At 34.6% G+C, this 16,925-nt stretch overlaps 1 protein-coding gene across 3 annotated transcripts in view; it reads right to left on the bottom strand.

Annotated features, from left to right (window-relative positions):
* The window catches only part of SPATA17 (spermatogenesis associated 17), a 99,318-nt gene that overhangs the window by 30,736 nt on the left and 51,657 nt on the right, over nt 1-16,925 (bottom strand). For all 3 annotated transcript variants that reach the window (XM_068939866.1, XM_068939865.1, XM_068939864.1), the window contains exons 7-8: nt 6,931-7,134; nt 1,660-1,808 (exon numbers count right to left, since the gene is read on the bottom strand). In XM_068939866.1, coding sequence (XP_068795967.1) covers nt 1,660-1,808; nt 6,931-7,134 — 353 coding nt within the window. The remainder of the gene's footprint in view (nt 1-1,659; nt 1,809-6,930; nt 7,135-16,925) is intronic.

Raw genomic sequence — 16,925 nt, 5'->3', positions numbered from 1 at the left:
TTCTGTGCACCGAGGATGGCACTAAATGTTTCCTTATCGATAATGTTAATAAAGACTTCTGACCGATTAATACCTGTCAGAGTTGGAGACTACGAATTTAAGCTGTACAAGACTAAGGCCTCCATAAGGAAACCAGTGAAAATGATTGGTTAAATCTTTATAAAGGATTTTACTTTTTGAACTGTTGACTGTTGGCAAAGTGATCTCTAGGGCAGATCTCATCAAATGCTGTGCAATATAGCTGTGCCTATAAACGAAGGGCATGATCTATCCTCACTTGGGAGATATAACCAAAACTGATTCAGGGTAAAGAATACTTTAATTGTGAGGTACAACCTTAATTATTTCCCAGTGTTTTGTAGTTTTCAGTTGTAGAAGCTAGAAATAAAAATATATTTAAAAAATTTGGCTCAAATTTCAGCTTAGATCTGAAAATTCAGTTGCTTTTTCCTCTCCAATAATAAACTAGAATACAGAGAATAGAACTTTGAAGTATATTTTTACTTAGAATTTATCCCAGTTTTGTTTTTGTATAAAAGGAGCAAAGAGTACTACATCCCATTTTTGGCAGCAAATATCAAAAATAACATCTAAACTCACAAAATATTAGAACTAAAAGAATTTTTCTTTCAAAATTGTTTTTGAGTAGCATCTCATTTTGAAGTCACTGTTAATACTAAAGAGGGAAAAAGTGAGAAAAAAGACCCAACAATCAAAATAAACACTACAATATGCAAATATAGCCGCTTCTAGAACTTTTTAAGTGCCAGTCCTTAAGCTGACATAGGCAACATAGAGCTAATCAAAAAAAGCTTGAAATATAGCAATGATAGCAAAGCATAGTGCCCCAATGCCCCAGTGAAACAACAGGTCACAGGCTGCTCTTAAGGAAAAGTGATTCTTCTCTGCCCTAAATTCTGGTATTAAAATGTCACAAGATTGGCAAGAATAGCAAATTCAAGGAAAATGTTGACAAAAGTTATGATGGGACCAAAAGAGTGCCTTCCATGCTAAGAAAAGAACTGGAAATATTTTGGCAATAGCACTAAATCTATTGGGACAGATTACATCTGTATTGGGGGTTGTATGTAAAAAAAACCTGCCCCTCTGAAGCTGTTACAGACACTGTGGCTCAGGAAATCAAACTGCTTCAAAGATGACTACAATTTTTGCACCATATTCTAACGTGTACGGTATATGCTCCTTTCTCTTTGAAGTGAACTTTGGTAGTCTACTGGGAGAGACTGCAAGTCTCATTGGTATGCAATACCATTTTTTTCTCCCATAGGCTTTAAGCTCCCTGAATAGGAGGACTGAAACAGTACCTTGGCAAGGTGCATGTGGGGAAAAGGTTCTTTTTTGCATTTGTTTGCTCATTTCCCATTAAACTCATCTGTTGCATCACCTGTTATTATTAACAGTTTTTCTATAGTTCCATAGAAATGGATGGCACATGTCATACAATTACAAGACAGGGTCTCTGCCCTGAACAGTTTATAATCTAAGGACATGGAATTTAGAAGTATGTACACAGAATGTTTGCTAGTAAGCTGTCAGGTTTGACATTTCATTTTGTCAGGCATGAAAGGTTTCTGAAAGCAACAGAATAAAAAAAAAAAAACATTCTCATAACAATGTAAGAAAAAAGAAAGAACTTACTCATTGTCATGTATACGGTTTCTCCATTCCTCTCTTTTGATTTCCTCTCTGGCCTTCTCTAGTGAATTGATTGATGCTGCCACTCGCAAGGTTGGTTCCAAAGGCTTGTAGCGCTGCCGCAATACTTCAGCAGTATCACGGAACGGCCCCTGAAAGGCATAGGATAATGTACATATTTTATTGTGGGGTTATAGTTCTTTCCTTTCCTTCTTTTATTCATGACATATCACTCATGAAAGAGGACACAGTGTCTGGGAAGCGTGGCAAGACTTTCCTTCCAAAATAATTAAAGCCATTCATTCTGATAGAGAGTTACAAATAATGCAAAGGCTGGTAACACATTCTAAAGTCCCACTCACGGAATGAGAAACGTGCACTGTACATTTATTTAACTATGTAGATTTAACTACTAATAAATATTTATTATTTTAAAACAATACATTGTTAGAACTGATCAGGATAGCTTTTTCTGTGGAAAAAATGTTGATGAAATAAAGTCTGATACACAAGTATCAACTGCATCTAGACACTGAAAGAGCTTAAGTTACTTACTTTTCACATGATAAATCATGTTTTAACTTAAAGAACATGCTCTTTTCAATTTTAACTATAAACGTACCTGGAAGAGAATTCAATACATGACTTAAGATTCAATCCTTCCACTACCACTTAACTCAGTGACTACAATACTGTAGAGTCCATTTTTTAAGAAGTCTAATTCCACATTAATTTCATTATTCTTAAAAAAGAAAAAAAAAAAGAACTGAAACCTCATACTTCTTTGACAATTATATATACATATTTTTTCAGATTATATTGTTCAATAACTGATTGCACCTGTCTCTACTATTTAATGACACAGATAAATAGCAGTAGAAAGTCCTTTTCTGCACTGTCAAAGTGATATATCTTATGTCTTGCTTTTAATACTAACTAGCATGAACTCACTGGGAGTGTAATTAGTACCATAGTAATCTTTGGACAATTTAGTAGCAACTCTTGATTTAGTAGTGTTGCTAATAACTTGTATTTTATTTTTACTGTTGTTGATCCTGCAACGAATTACTGAAACCTTCCAAAAACATGAGCAGACAAAGAATCCTAATCATGGCCTTTAGTCTTAAAAGATATCCTTCTTTAAATAGGTTATCACTAACAAGTCACAGCTGGAGTTACTGCAAGCACTGAGTGAAGACTGTGGGCTAATAAAAAGAAATGATTCACGCCTCATTTATGTTCACTTATGTTTTACATTAATAGAAACCAATAATAGGAACCAGTTACCATAAAAGTCATGGACCGTAAATAACACAAATGGCAAATAAGTATCATCTAGTACTTTTCACAGCTGGACAGGAGGATTGCTATATTTGAAAGTAGTTAATGGATTTTTATTGGAACTTTACTTTTTAAAGGCGCAGCACCATGATTTGAAGATCTGTTTAAAGATTCTAGTAAGTAAGCCAGCCTAGTCCTTACACTTCTTGCAGGTGTTTTCTTCCATTTGCTTTCTAAAAATCTGCACAAAAAATCACTTGTTTTACATGGTCACAATGCATCTTTAAAAACAGAATGAAAAGTGTTATAGCCTAAAAGAGAACAATCAGTACAAGAATAGGTTATTAAAATTGGTAAACAGTGTTCTGGCAATATATAATCTAATGATCAAGTTATGGAAGAAATTGAAATTTGATTATAAAGAGATGAATCCTCTGTATTACAAGATATTTGCATGAGGTGGATATGCAGAGGAAAGGAGGAAGAAGTGTTCTGTTATCAAATAATATCTAGATAAATGTATGCTTGCCTTTAGAAAATCATCTTTTAGAATATTATATATCTTCTTCATTATAAAATATTTACTCACATTCCTCCTGTGATAGGGCCAAATCAGATGTTCAAGTAAGGTTTTGTTTTTTTTTTTTTTCCTCCCATCTTTAATTCCTAAGACCTTCTACCTCTTTCTCAATTTATAATTCAAATGAAATTAACAGAGTGCAGCAATACTAAAGGAAGGGGGAAAAAGAGTACAACTATGCAAAGGTCTCTCAAATAACACTGTGTTATCACTGATGAAAGCAGGGTATATTGTAGAATATTAAAATATTCTAAATCTTCCCTGCAGATTTTCTCCTTTCTCTGAAACATGTATTTGAAGAATTCTTACCCAACAACAGGCACCTCAGAAATATATCTAAGCTGACAAGACCTCTAAAAAATCCATTTGCCTATTTCCATTTCACAAGATTAATAGTTGTGTAACCTGTGGCAGAATGGTGCTTTACAAACTTTTCAATGTGGCAATGCCTGCAAGCATTTCAGGCATTCTGCCTTAAGAAAGAAATCTCCCTAGGGAGCTCAGGCTGGGTAAAGGAGGGAGTCAACCCACAGTTCTCCCCCTGAAAGCAACTCTTGCAACTCTGCACGAGTCTTGTTTTAGAATTTATAGTGAATAGCATAATCTTCTGGCTACCAATCAGCTTGCCAAATAAACGGGTTGCCAGATTAACAGATACCTGATTACTACTGTATCATAAAAATCAGAAACTTGTAGTAAAAATTATGATCTACATGAAATCTCATGTTAATTCACTGTCTCCATTACAGTCAGCAGCATGCAAAAAATTCCCTAAAAATAGCAATGTGCTTCCTGTTATTAATGCTTTTGAATGAACAGATGACTAATTTTAGTATTATCTGTGCTTCCATCAGACCATAATTCTACTTAATTCAGTAATAATAATGATAGATTTAACTGATATATCAGAAACATTTGAACTTTTCCTTTAAATACACTATTTTACATACACAGAACTTACCTATAAAATGCTAAATACCAGCTTCCCAAATACCTAAGAGAAAAGTGGTAGACTGCTAACTTTTGTTCTCTTAAAGATATGTAATTTGCATTCTCATATAAAATAACCATCCTTATGGGCAATGGAAATTATAGATATCTGAACGAAAAGCAAAGTAACAAGTGACTTGCATGGGGCCCAATATATATTAGAAAAAGAAGCTTGGTGCCAAAAAGTGCTATCACAAAGAACTAGGACACAAGTATACCCAGTAATTAAATTCCTTACTGTCACACCAAACAACTTGCAGTCTGATGCATTCTGATGGGTTTTCATTTCCAGCTGTTTCATCAGCTCAAACCAGTGTCCTTTTCTTAGACTTACAACCCTAAATTGTCAAAGTGTTGTGCAGGGATTTAGCCGTGTGACTCCCATTAACATCAATAAGAGTCGCGCAGTTAAATCCACGCGCTGTGCTTTGAAAATTTACCCCACAGTGTATATCCCAGGGTGCTGAAAGGATTAAAGTATTATATAGTAAATTCCCTCTTTGAGGTGGGGAAAATAAACAGAACTCTTCTGGTTTGTTCTAAAGGTTTGTTCTATCTGTGTATGACTGCTCTGTGTGTGTCTAAACTTAGCAAGTTCTACAAAATATTCCAAATCAGAACAGAAGCTGGTAAGATACTTAGCATGCAGCAAAGTACTTTTGCAAGAACAACTTAACAATGGAAAAACACTCCTCTTTAATTAAAAGCATGATTCATGTACCATGCACACTAGACAAAAATATTCCTCTATCTTCAGAAACCTACATGGCATTCAGTCACATCCCACCGAAAGATGGTCATAGCACCTTTGGTCCCACTAGGTAAGGCTATAACGTCATATTCATTTGTTTTCGAATTTACATTCGACATCAAATTCCCTGATCATCTGTACTGTCTCTCTGTTGGCTCACATTTTGTCTTGGGTCTATGATATAATATAATATGAGTCAATGAGCTCATTAGATGAGGAAGCTCAAACAGTCAAGGCGGAGGAGGGTAGGAATGAAGGACAAAGATAGAGAACTGTCTTGAAATTGATCCTCTCTGATTTAAGTAGTATGGATCCAGCATGGCTCACCTCTACTTTTCTAGACATATGTTGGCAGACCTGCATCTGCTCCTCAGGCTCTAACCCAGTTGCCCTTGCCTTAGCTTCCCATCATGAATACATGCTTGGCCTGCTACACATAAGCAAGGCATGACGTAAAGGTGAGAAGAGCCTGTGCCACGTGGGTTAGCCAGTGAGCCCAAGTCTGTCTGCTGAAGAGCAGTGTGGATGCAGTCAATAAGCCACAGGCAAATTATGGCAGATGCCTTGACTGAACCTGGTTTGAACCCAGCAGTAGTTCAAACTTAAGATTATATCACCTCTACCAAGGATTATCATAAAATAGTGGGAATAGCCATATCAGTTCAGAGGAGTAAAATACCTATAAACATCTATTATACGTTGTTTATTGCTCATTATTGTTGTTTAACTTCTGAAGCTAAAAGATAGCTTCAGTGGAAGTTACTTAGGAGGAGTCATTTATAAGTGTTTTCTTTTTAGCCAAAATACTGAAGAGAAAATTTAAAGACAGGATGGAATCCCCCCACACCTAAAAAAACGGAAGGTATGAGAGGTTCTGAAGACATTGCGTCATTCAAAGTGAAATAGGCTCTAATAGCACAGGAAAGTGTGAAGTAAGTAGAAGTTCAGTAGATTTGGTAATCTGAAAAATTCTGCAGAATACAGGGAAAGATAGAGTACTTTTAACCCCATAGTAACTGTTTCAGGCATTTACTGGCAAAAACTATACTCCTGAAAAAATATCCACTCTTACTGTCATCAAGTCAGCAACATAAAGGTGTCAAGGGTCTATGTATCTGCTGTGTTTACCGGGCATATGCCCGGTGAGTTTAGATAATTTGTTGTCATCTTGTGGGACATTTACTCTGATGCATTATCTCAGAGATATCTGTTACTTTACAGAAGAGAAAAAAAGCTGTCTGCAACATATGTTAACATCAACCAAAATTAAAATTGTGACCATGACAGCTAAGAACGGGAGCTGGACAACTTGGCAAATCACGCAGAACATGTAGAAACTTTTGTAATTAAAGCTGACACACAGTTGAGGTGGTGAAAGAACAGAAACTATTCTATTTTGAGATGTCTCTTGGCCTTCATGTGGAAAACAATATTAAAAAGAGGAAAAAGTTATTATAGCTGGTTAACAATAAAGATATTCCCTTTGCAATCTCTGAAATGCTGTTCTTTTACCAAAGGACAAAAGTAAAGTCTAAAAAGGTCACATTTCTTTGCTTTTACATACCTAGGCTTTCTTTTCATTGAAAGAAATCTGTTTCAAAGACTTTATGTCCCAAGTGCAAGCACTAATACTATACATAAAGGCTGCCTAAGAAACACTGAAAAATGTTACCTGAGGTTTCTGTCTGCCAATAGGAGGCAGAGGCTGTGCTGTGGGGCAAGTCAGAGACCTTGAACGATTTGACCAGTCACAGAGCTCACCTATGAGGTGATTCTTTATTGGCTGCTGTTTGTGACTCAATGGCTTTGACTTCCGTAACAGTAATTCCATTGGATCTGGGGATTTTCTGAATGGTGAATTGTATACACCTGCAATCTGAATAGAAGATAGAGTTATCTTTGACTTCAACTAATTTAAATTTTTTTACTCAACTTCTTCTACAAATCAATACACTATGAAAAGCTATACAATAAACATTTCCACAAAAAGTTTCTGATGACTACTGACATGGGATAGATTTACATATTAAATGCATCTCTGAGCAATTCCATTATAGTTACAAAAGGGTTTAAATATGATAATCTCAAGTATAATACAGGTTTCATCCTTTGGAACTGGAATAACTTTCGTTTTACGGAAGCAAGAATTACAAAGTTGAGTTTCGTGTATCTCAAATCCATCTTTTCTTTCAGTCATATTCAATCTTTCACCTTCCACAGTAGTAGTCAAATAAACACACCAGTTTTTCCTTAAAAATAATTGAATGTGTACAAATTTGGCTATGGTTTTAAAGTAAAAGTACTATGTTTGTTTTTGAATTTGAAGTGTTATATGCACAATAGGAATAAAAACATTACCTGTTATTTCTAAAAACATACTTAAAGAGCAAAAAAAAGGTTTATACAAGGAAACAGATAACTCATATACCTTTAAACGCTATGCTACCTTATTCACAATGTGGCCGCAAGACAATGGCAATTACAGTATTTTTAGAAGTAAAACTGATTGACTAAGTAAGGAAAATGCAAGAAGATTTACTGAATACCAAAAAACAGAAATTGTTTTTTTCCTGCAAAAATTTCATATTAAATTCCTTTAACTATTCAAATGTGTTTAGTTTTATTAGTATAAAACTCACAAAAAACAAAAATTTAGATTCTGAATTTTCAATTGAGAACTGAACCCAAAAATTCACATTTTTCATAGTAATTTTTTTATTTTATATCTTCGGGATATAGAAGCAGTATGCTATTCAGTAGTTGCTTCACTATTGTAATATTTTTGCAATGTAATATTTACTAATGTAAAGCACAGATTTCAAATTCTGAAACTAGTAATCTGTCATTAACAATCTGTGAATATCTGGGAAATCAGAATTTTATGACAGAGAATTCCCAAATCATTCTGGATAATAACATATGGAGGAATTTTATCATTTATGTAAAAAAGATTTCACAGATAGACATATGTGAGTTTACTGAATAAATTATGAGTAGTTAGATATTTGTTCTGGTTTAATAATTATCGATTTATGTGCTAAACATCAGAATTGCTGTATCGTATTGTACCAAGTTACTGCATCTCCAATAAATCAGATGACATCTGCTTAAAATGCACCTGGCAAAAATTAATTTAACAATTTTGAATTGCTTTAAGGGCAAGTAATATTTTCCACTACGATTTACTTGGAATATTCTTAACACTTTTAGACAATATTTGCTCAGTGAAAATACATTGCATTTTGCTTTTATCATATTTGTAATTGCTAAGAACTACTGAATAAATATAGTAGAAAAAGACATTAGTTTCAAGGTGTGGGAAAAGTAAGAAAAAGAGTAAATGTTTATAATCTTGCATTTCTCCTCTGGCACACTGCTGAGGACCCCTGAGAAAACTAAGTAGAACATCAGCTTCCTCATAAAGTATTAACCTCTTGAGGCTGAGAGGATTGAATGCTCCCCAATTAGCTCTAATGCATTTTTCATTAGCGTATCCTATGGGGAAATTCCAACTCCTGGTGTCAAAAAAGTTAAATAAGGCCCTTATAAAAGTTATTGTTTAATTGACAAAGATAGTCAGAGATGGTAGCTTATTCAAAATATTGATGGCAAATTTTATGGGCTAAATTCTCCAACTCTGTAAGTGACCTCGCCATAATGACTATTTATTTAGACCTTGCGTTGTGTGTTCCCCTCCTATAGGAAACCCTATAAACTATTCCACTCTGCTATTGGTGTAAATGTGTGATGGGAAAGAGGATATGAATAGAGATATGTAGTAGAAACATATTTATGCCAAACAAACACTGACTGCTCCTTCAGCTCTATAGGATGCCAAACTAAAATGGCAGGGATCCAGGCTTTGAATAGCAGGCAAGCAGGGTCAGTGGAGTGTATGCAAAACTGCAAGCCCATCTGTGTGATGTGTAGAATTCATCTGCATCTTAAAATCTGGTTGTACAAGTCTGGCTCTTATTCCCATAAACAACTCATAAAGTTACATATTCTTCTTATGTCGTTACTGATTATTTTTGTAGTATTTCATACATTGCCCTGTTACAATTTTCTTAATAGCCTAGTATATTTTGCTTGCAAGCATTCAGCCATCTACAAGTGCTACATCAACTCAAGTTCTACACGTTGTCACTTGCTTTTATTGTACTGTCTCACAGCTAGGGAATGCATTCCCACTAAACGTTTGCTGTGTAGATAATAAGAAGCTGCAAATACGAAATGCTCCAGACAAGCTCTTCCATGTAAGTTGGGTTCCATGCTGGAGATGCCTAAAGCAACTCTGTGCCATAGCCATTATGGCTCTTTACCAGCTCATCTTACCAGGGCAACCAGATCTGCCTACATACCAATCATTCAAATTTTGCCTTCACTCAGTTGCTGATGGTAAACTAAAAAAGTGATTGCCTGTGATTGTCTTCTTTTCACTAAACCGCTTATTGTATCGTTACTTTATCTTTCCACCCATTCCTACGCCCTGGGTCACCTGTGTTCAGTTGTTATATCCTGTCTAATGCGGAGACTGTGCATCCCAGTCACTTCACGTCTGTAGAGGTCCCCAGCTCAATGAGATACTGGTCTCTGACTGCATGCCTGTGAAAGCCACCATATTTTATTGAAAACTACAATATCACTGAAAATAAAGTTTTACAGAAGAGAAACATCTCCACATTCACCACTAAGAATCAGGATGGTCTGGAAGAAACCACTATGGCATAGTAAAGGCTCTCTGAAGTTGGCAGGCATATATGTGTTCATCAGTAGCAAATTTAGATTAGGGTTTCATCTGCCCAAAACTTTCACCATTTTTTAAGCCTTTATTAAAAAATGCTGAGGACCAAACTGGTTAGGAATTTTAACCTAAAGAAAATGTAGATTATTGCAATCTATGTGATTTTAATTTGCTCTTCTTTTGCCACAAAAGGAAAAAATTCAACAACTTAAACATTTTAAACATTTTTCGTCTCAGGAATTACAATGAGAAAAACTTTAAAGTGATCTGTTATCTGCGCTACAAGACATGGTGTTGCTTCTGCTATTTCATATTTAGAGCAATAGAAATGCCCCCGGGAGTATAATGACTTTCTGAAACTTCATTTTGTAATTTATATTGAGGTACAATGTATGTTCTACTTGAACATTTCTTTGACTAACTGTTTGGCAGTAGAGAGAACTATAGTTCAATATAGAGTTCAAACACTGTGAAATGCAGCTGAGTATCTCTCCATGTATGCAAATAGGATTAGTTGTTATCACTTTTAATGACAGCAAAATTAGCCATAATAGGTTTGGGAACCCAATGATTAGCAAATTTTAAATTATTATTTCTGAAAAGGTGCCTTAACATATTTTTTGCTGTTCTTTTTTACATACTATCAGGTTAAATACCTAAGATTATCTCCCCAACTATGAAAACAGATTTAGAGTCCTAGTGAGGCCAGTTGGACTGTTTGCAGGAAGTTGCTTCTTCTGTAGTTGAATCTCTTTGTTAGATCTGGGTCAAAATTAATTATGAAGTGCATTTTTAAGTAATCATTTTTCAAGCAATCCTTGTTAATTGCTTTACATTTTAATTATATATGTTTAAGTATTCAAACAGACAGATAGCAGAGCAATCAGCAGAGTTCGCGTCTAGATTGATAAAATTAATACTAATTTTCTCTAAATTCCCCAAGGTTTGTGGTAAGGTTTTAGGCCCAGATTTAAAAATGTGAAAGTTTAGTAGAAGAGAAGAGCAGATGAGTATGATTCTATTTTGCAGTTCAGATCCATCTCTGGCAAAATTGCTTCCATTCATTTTAAAATATCTCTGCAAAACAGTCTTATTTCTGCAGATTCTTGCATATGCACTGAATGCTGTGTGCTGACGGATGTCCTACTCACTGCATCTTCTGCAGGGAGACGGCAGCTCGCAGAAATCTAAGAATCTGGAGGATCAAAGCCTTTGCTAATTAATAAATGTGTATATTTTCTTGAGACCAATACCCTAAAAGCATTATTTCATGTTTCCCCTACTTCAATATAATAGTCGTTGAACTACAAAATCATTGTAGTTAATACTGCTTTTTCAGTGGTAGAAATGTGACTATCTTGACAAATTACCTCATACTTTGACTCCAATATTTTCCCCACCTTTAGACAAAGTCTATAGGAAAAATATGTTACCCTCCAAAATATTGCTATCGGTTACAGAAAGTACTTCTCGTCTGTAGGGAGAATGATACATTTTTCTATACCCATGTTTTTCCCTACTAAGAAGGCCTCTGTCAAAGCCATCTTTCTGGGACTTCATTTCCAGGAACAATTACCTAAAGTGACAAACACTATGGGGAAATCTGTGCTAACTGTTAAAAAACCTACAACTGACTTATTTGCAGTACTGTCATGCTAACTTCCAACTCAATAAGACCAAAGAAATCTCAGGAGGGAACTCTGCTAATAGCTTCTTATTGACCTCCTTATACCAGGCCCTTCTGCTGAATGGTGGCCCAGTGGTGAATATGGCAAATGAGCTGTGAAAGTACAGGTTTTTTTTTTTTTTAAGACTATGGTTCTGACTCGTCAGGGAAAATAAAAAAAGGAGAGAAATGAGTTGTACAATAGATATATTTTTCGCCTAGAATTCTCTGCCTCAGACCTTCCATCATGGAAACCCAAGCATGACCTGGAATATTAATTGTGTCAGGTCAAGCATACCAGCAAATGTACCATTTGTTACCTAGTCATCCTTAACATTACATTAATATTTTGAATCATTTTGCATTTCTAACACTCTATCTTTTAGTTTCCTCCCGGTCATTTTCTTATCTTTATAATTAATTGTGGCACATAAAGAAAGAAAAAATCATAAGAAAGTAAACATGAATTTACTGAATATTATCTAAATAAAGATTTTCTGGGTTTTTTTTCCATATCACTTCCACCACTAATCCTAAATTTAGTTCATGCAGAAGAATACCCATTTTTTCCTTTTCCTGTTTATTATTTCCATGAGCAGATAAAGACTTCATTGATTAAGAATACAATAAAATAATGATTTCGGAGCTTTACTTGAAAACTAAACAGTGAAGAAGAAGAGCAGAAAAGGAAATAGAAAGAAGGGAGTAAGAAAAGAAAGAAAGAAAAAACGTATAGGTAGAAAAGAGAAAGACAAGGCTTTGTTGGTTATGCTGGATAGTTCCTCAAGAAAGACTGACGACTATGAGGGGTATAATAAAACATAAGCAGTTTTAGATGTTGGAACTTTTATTTATGTTTTAATCTTATTTCCAGACCTTAAGATACTAAAATCTACATCCAAGGGTCTAAATAACAAAATATACCCTAATAGATGCAGTGTAGCTACTACGCTGTAGATATTTACATACATGCAAAATTAAAAATCAATGAAATTGAGTTTAAAATAAAATGTAGGCAGGAAGTCAATAGAATGTGTATCCTCATATCTTTAAAATACTTTTAACTATAGTTTAACTACACGATAACAAAGGTGTGCTCCATTTTAAATATCTTGCCTTATCAATCAACTCTGAAAACCTGAATATATGTCTCTTTTTACAGTTATTTATCTTGAAAAAATAGCTTTGAGGGTGCAAGGCTTAGCAAGTGATTACCACAGTAAGAACCTAAATAATGTTCCATTTTCTCACTCTGCTCTTTTAATGAGGATTTAAATGACTTCTTCTTCAAAACACATTTTGCACATTATAGCGTATTTTGAAGAAGGAAAGGAGGTCAACAAAATAGGAATTTAACTGGAAAATACTTTTTTGCTCCATTGTAATTTGTAAAAAGCTAAGCAAGCTGAGAGAAGACAGACGAGATCTTTTAAAGCCATAAAAGTAAAAGCATGAAGGAGAGCTGTGAATGAAATATTTGCTAGGGATTGGATTGCTGAATCAACACTGACCAGTGCACTTCATCATAATTATCAGGACATACTACTGCCAGGGGATTTATAAAAATCCCACTCAGCAAATAATTGCCCTGCTGTTAGGAGATAGTCAGAGTGTTAACACACTGTCACAGTCCAGCGTTTAGTAAGATATTCAACATTCAATTACTCTTGCTGAGAACTAAAAGGAAACATGATCATTTCTCAGCTACTGCAGTTATGCTTCCACATGAATTCCAGTGAACAATCTTGTTAATCCCCAGATATTCTTTCCCTAGGAGGTAAAAGAAATACTTTAAAACATTAATGATTCTGAAGGAAAAACCTTGCTTAAATGAGGCCATAGTCACACCTGTAAAAGAGTAGGTATTTAAAACATCTAAACAACTAGCTGATAGCAGGTTGTCAAAATATGCCATACAAAATTAAAATAAAAGGATAATATCTTTAATATAAGATTTATTTAGGAAGGAATCCTCTATAAAATCTCTACATATACTACTCTAGCAACAAGTATAACAAAATTAAGTCCATGAACTCAAATTTGAAATATATTCAAGCCACATTAGACTGTCTTCTCATATTAAGAATATTCTCTCATTTTTTAACTAATATCAACATATTTTTATATTAATCCTGAAGAAATATAGTGCAAATGTATTCAGAGAGTGGAAGAAAAATATAGTCCAATTCAACATTCCAATCTGAGATCCAATTTTCTTACCTAACAATGGAAAAACAATGGGAAAAATGTCACCCACTTCTACAAATCTATGTCCAGTTCTCACTGAGCTAATGATACTCCTTGGGCCTGATCCTGTAATCCTTATAAAAATATACTCTTGGGAATTGTTTAAACAAGAATTGGAGGATCTAGTATGTTATTGTAGCTGTGCTATATTAGCTTTGTTTGAGATACTGCTTTTATGCAGAGACTGAAGAACTCATAAATGAGTGATGAGTAGTGCATATTCTTTCAAGTGGGATTAATTACCTGTCCTCTGCTTAATATAAATTCTGTTTAAACAGAGTAATAGAAGCATTAATTATTGTTATTCTGCCTTCAGATTGTAAAGCACAGTTCAGTCCTTTTCATCTGTGAAATGCTTGCTTGATATCAAAATAATAGTGCCATCATATTATAAATGCATATTTAAAGATAAACTAGGCTGTAATTTTATGGACTATACAAAGAGTTGTTAAGGAAACATTCAAGTCTGGTATCCTTGCCACAGATCATAAAGTCGACCACTAAACCTGCAGAGACACTAAGTCCAATTGCAGGAAAAAAACTGTAATTGAGTTTTCAAACAAGTAGCAATTGCTTGGGTATTTAGGCAACAAGATAAAAGAAAAAACAACCTCTTAGCTTAATGCAGAGAACATCACCGGCGCAATATCCAAACCACAGCAGCCCAGTATACGTAGAGGCATCTCATAAATGCATCCATTTCTCATTGACTCTCTCACTCACTGAGGGTTATTCTGTCAAATCTAATTCTAATGCAGGCTCTTGATAACTTGACCAGATCAGGAATAATAACTTGGATGTGTGAGTGATGGCATGGGAAACAACATTCTTATGATGAAGACAGAAAGCAGAGTTAGACCATTCAAAGTCCTTTTACTGACCTCTCATTTGACTTCTAACTAATTTAAAAACAAGTAGAAAGATAAATATGTAGTTACTTAATGATTTTATTTTAAAAATAGGAGCTGGGAATTCCATTAGTGTTATCACCTTTTCTTAAGCAGTGTCGGGGGTGAGCATGGGATTGTGTTAGAACACTAAGAACCTTTGAAAATCAACTTGCTTCTACAACCACTCTGTATAAATGGGAATTTAAGAGCTTAGTCTGAGGAATAATCTCTGAAGATGGTTTTATTCTCCCAAGTCTCAACAACCGCATGTGAAAACAGAGTCAGTATTTCCTTACTTCACAGGGTTACTTTGTGGCTAAAATTATTTATACTTGTGAAAAGTTTTCAGACCCTTAAAACACTTATTCGAATGCTGGATATTATTTACCTCTTTAATATTAAAATTTCATTTGCTGTTATTGTGATAATGGAAAAGATTAGCATTGTAAGAAGAAAATCTACTTGAAAATCACTCCTTTTCCTTAGTAGACTGAGAAAAATTCTTATAATTAGAGCATTTAATATCTCTGAATTTGTGACACTATAGTTTACCAAGGATAATACACTAGAAGATAGGAGAAGCTATTTTTAACTGATAGAGATGGAAAACGTGGAAATTTTCTTTATTAAAAAAAAATTGCTAAATAGAGAATTCATTCACTTCTCAAAAAACGCCTATGTGTAATTAAGCAATGTAACGTTTCATTGATTTTCAGTGTTCCTTAAATCTGTCTGTTACATTGTATTTTTTTGTGACTCCTCCTCCCTCAGTGAAATATGTACCAACTGGTTAAACAATTTGCTTCAGTAAACCTATGGGATTAAGCAATGACTAAAAACCTTCAAAGGGGCAGAACATTTAGCAAAGCAGTCTTGGATGAGATCAATGAGCAACGAGGTGAAGCTTCAATAAATGGTCATAGTACTGTGTACAGGAAAAAATAATGAAGAGGGAACAGAGCCACATTAATTAGATTAGTAAAGTTAGTTAGAAATGGAAAAGAGTGATATAATAACAAAAAAAGGAAATGGTGAAGGTTTTCTTAAATGATTATCAGAACAGAAAAATTAGAAGCAAAGAAAAGATGCAAAATAAAGGTAAAAGAACGATAGACGAGAGAAGATGTACAGCAGTTTTCATGATGTCCACTGCAGGACAGACTGAACTGCACCTCCCAAATTAATAATGCATATTAAACAAAAACATCAAACATTGAACAAACTGTGCAAGTTAATGATAGAACTTCAGCATAATACTGTTCACTTGCCCAAGAGCAAAAAAACAAAAGAATTGGTGTGTATATCACTCATTTGGAAGTAAGAATGCATATTGTCCGAGCCACTCCTTAATGAATGAAAAGGTTTGACGTTGAGAAATGTACAGTATTTTATCTTCATGACTTCTTCCATGCCATTCCTAATCTCCTTTTTCTTCTGCACTTATCTCTTATTTAACACGGACTTCTTCTGATATTGTAGTTTCAAAAATAACCTCAGCAAGACCGTACATCACATCAAAACTCTATCAACACTAGATAAACTACTACACATCTACCAGATTTATCCAGTAACAATTCCAGGAAATCAGTAGAGCTCCACTGTGTACAAACGTGTGTGAACGTGGCTCTGTGTGAGCTACTTCGTTCATATTTGTATTATGTTGTAAATTCCTTGCAATATAGATTCTTTCCTAAATGTTTGTACCACATCATACACAAAGCCAACATTCAGATAACTCCCTCTTATAAGTTTTCTGACCCTGCAGCAATCCCTGCCTTTAGCCATCCCAACTGACAGTAATAAACAAAATGTGGTCATGTTTTTTTCCAAGATCTCAGCATGTACACTTGTGATAGATCACACAGCTTGTCCTTTAAACTCTGCCATTAATCCTACCCACAGGAGCAGAGCAAAGAAGTTCATTGTCCGGAAAAAAACTACAACTACAGATTTTGCAATTCTGATGCTGAAAAGACTTAAGTAGAGCGACCTTTCAGCCACTGTATTTCACAATGACTAACTCTAGATATGAAGATCTCCACTATCCTGCAATAACATATGCTTACTATGAGTGATATGCCTAATAATAAGCAATTTAGCAGAAGCTCTGGGACATCTTA

The sequence above is a fragment of the Struthio camelus genome, chromosome 3, assembly GCF_040807025.1.
Source record: "Struthio camelus isolate bStrCam1 chromosome 3, bStrCam1.hap1, whole genome shotgun sequence".
Lineage (NCBI taxonomy): Eukaryota > Metazoa > Chordata > Aves > Struthioniformes > Struthionidae > Struthio > Struthio camelus.
This window is presented reverse-complemented; position numbering and strand designations above follow the sequence as displayed.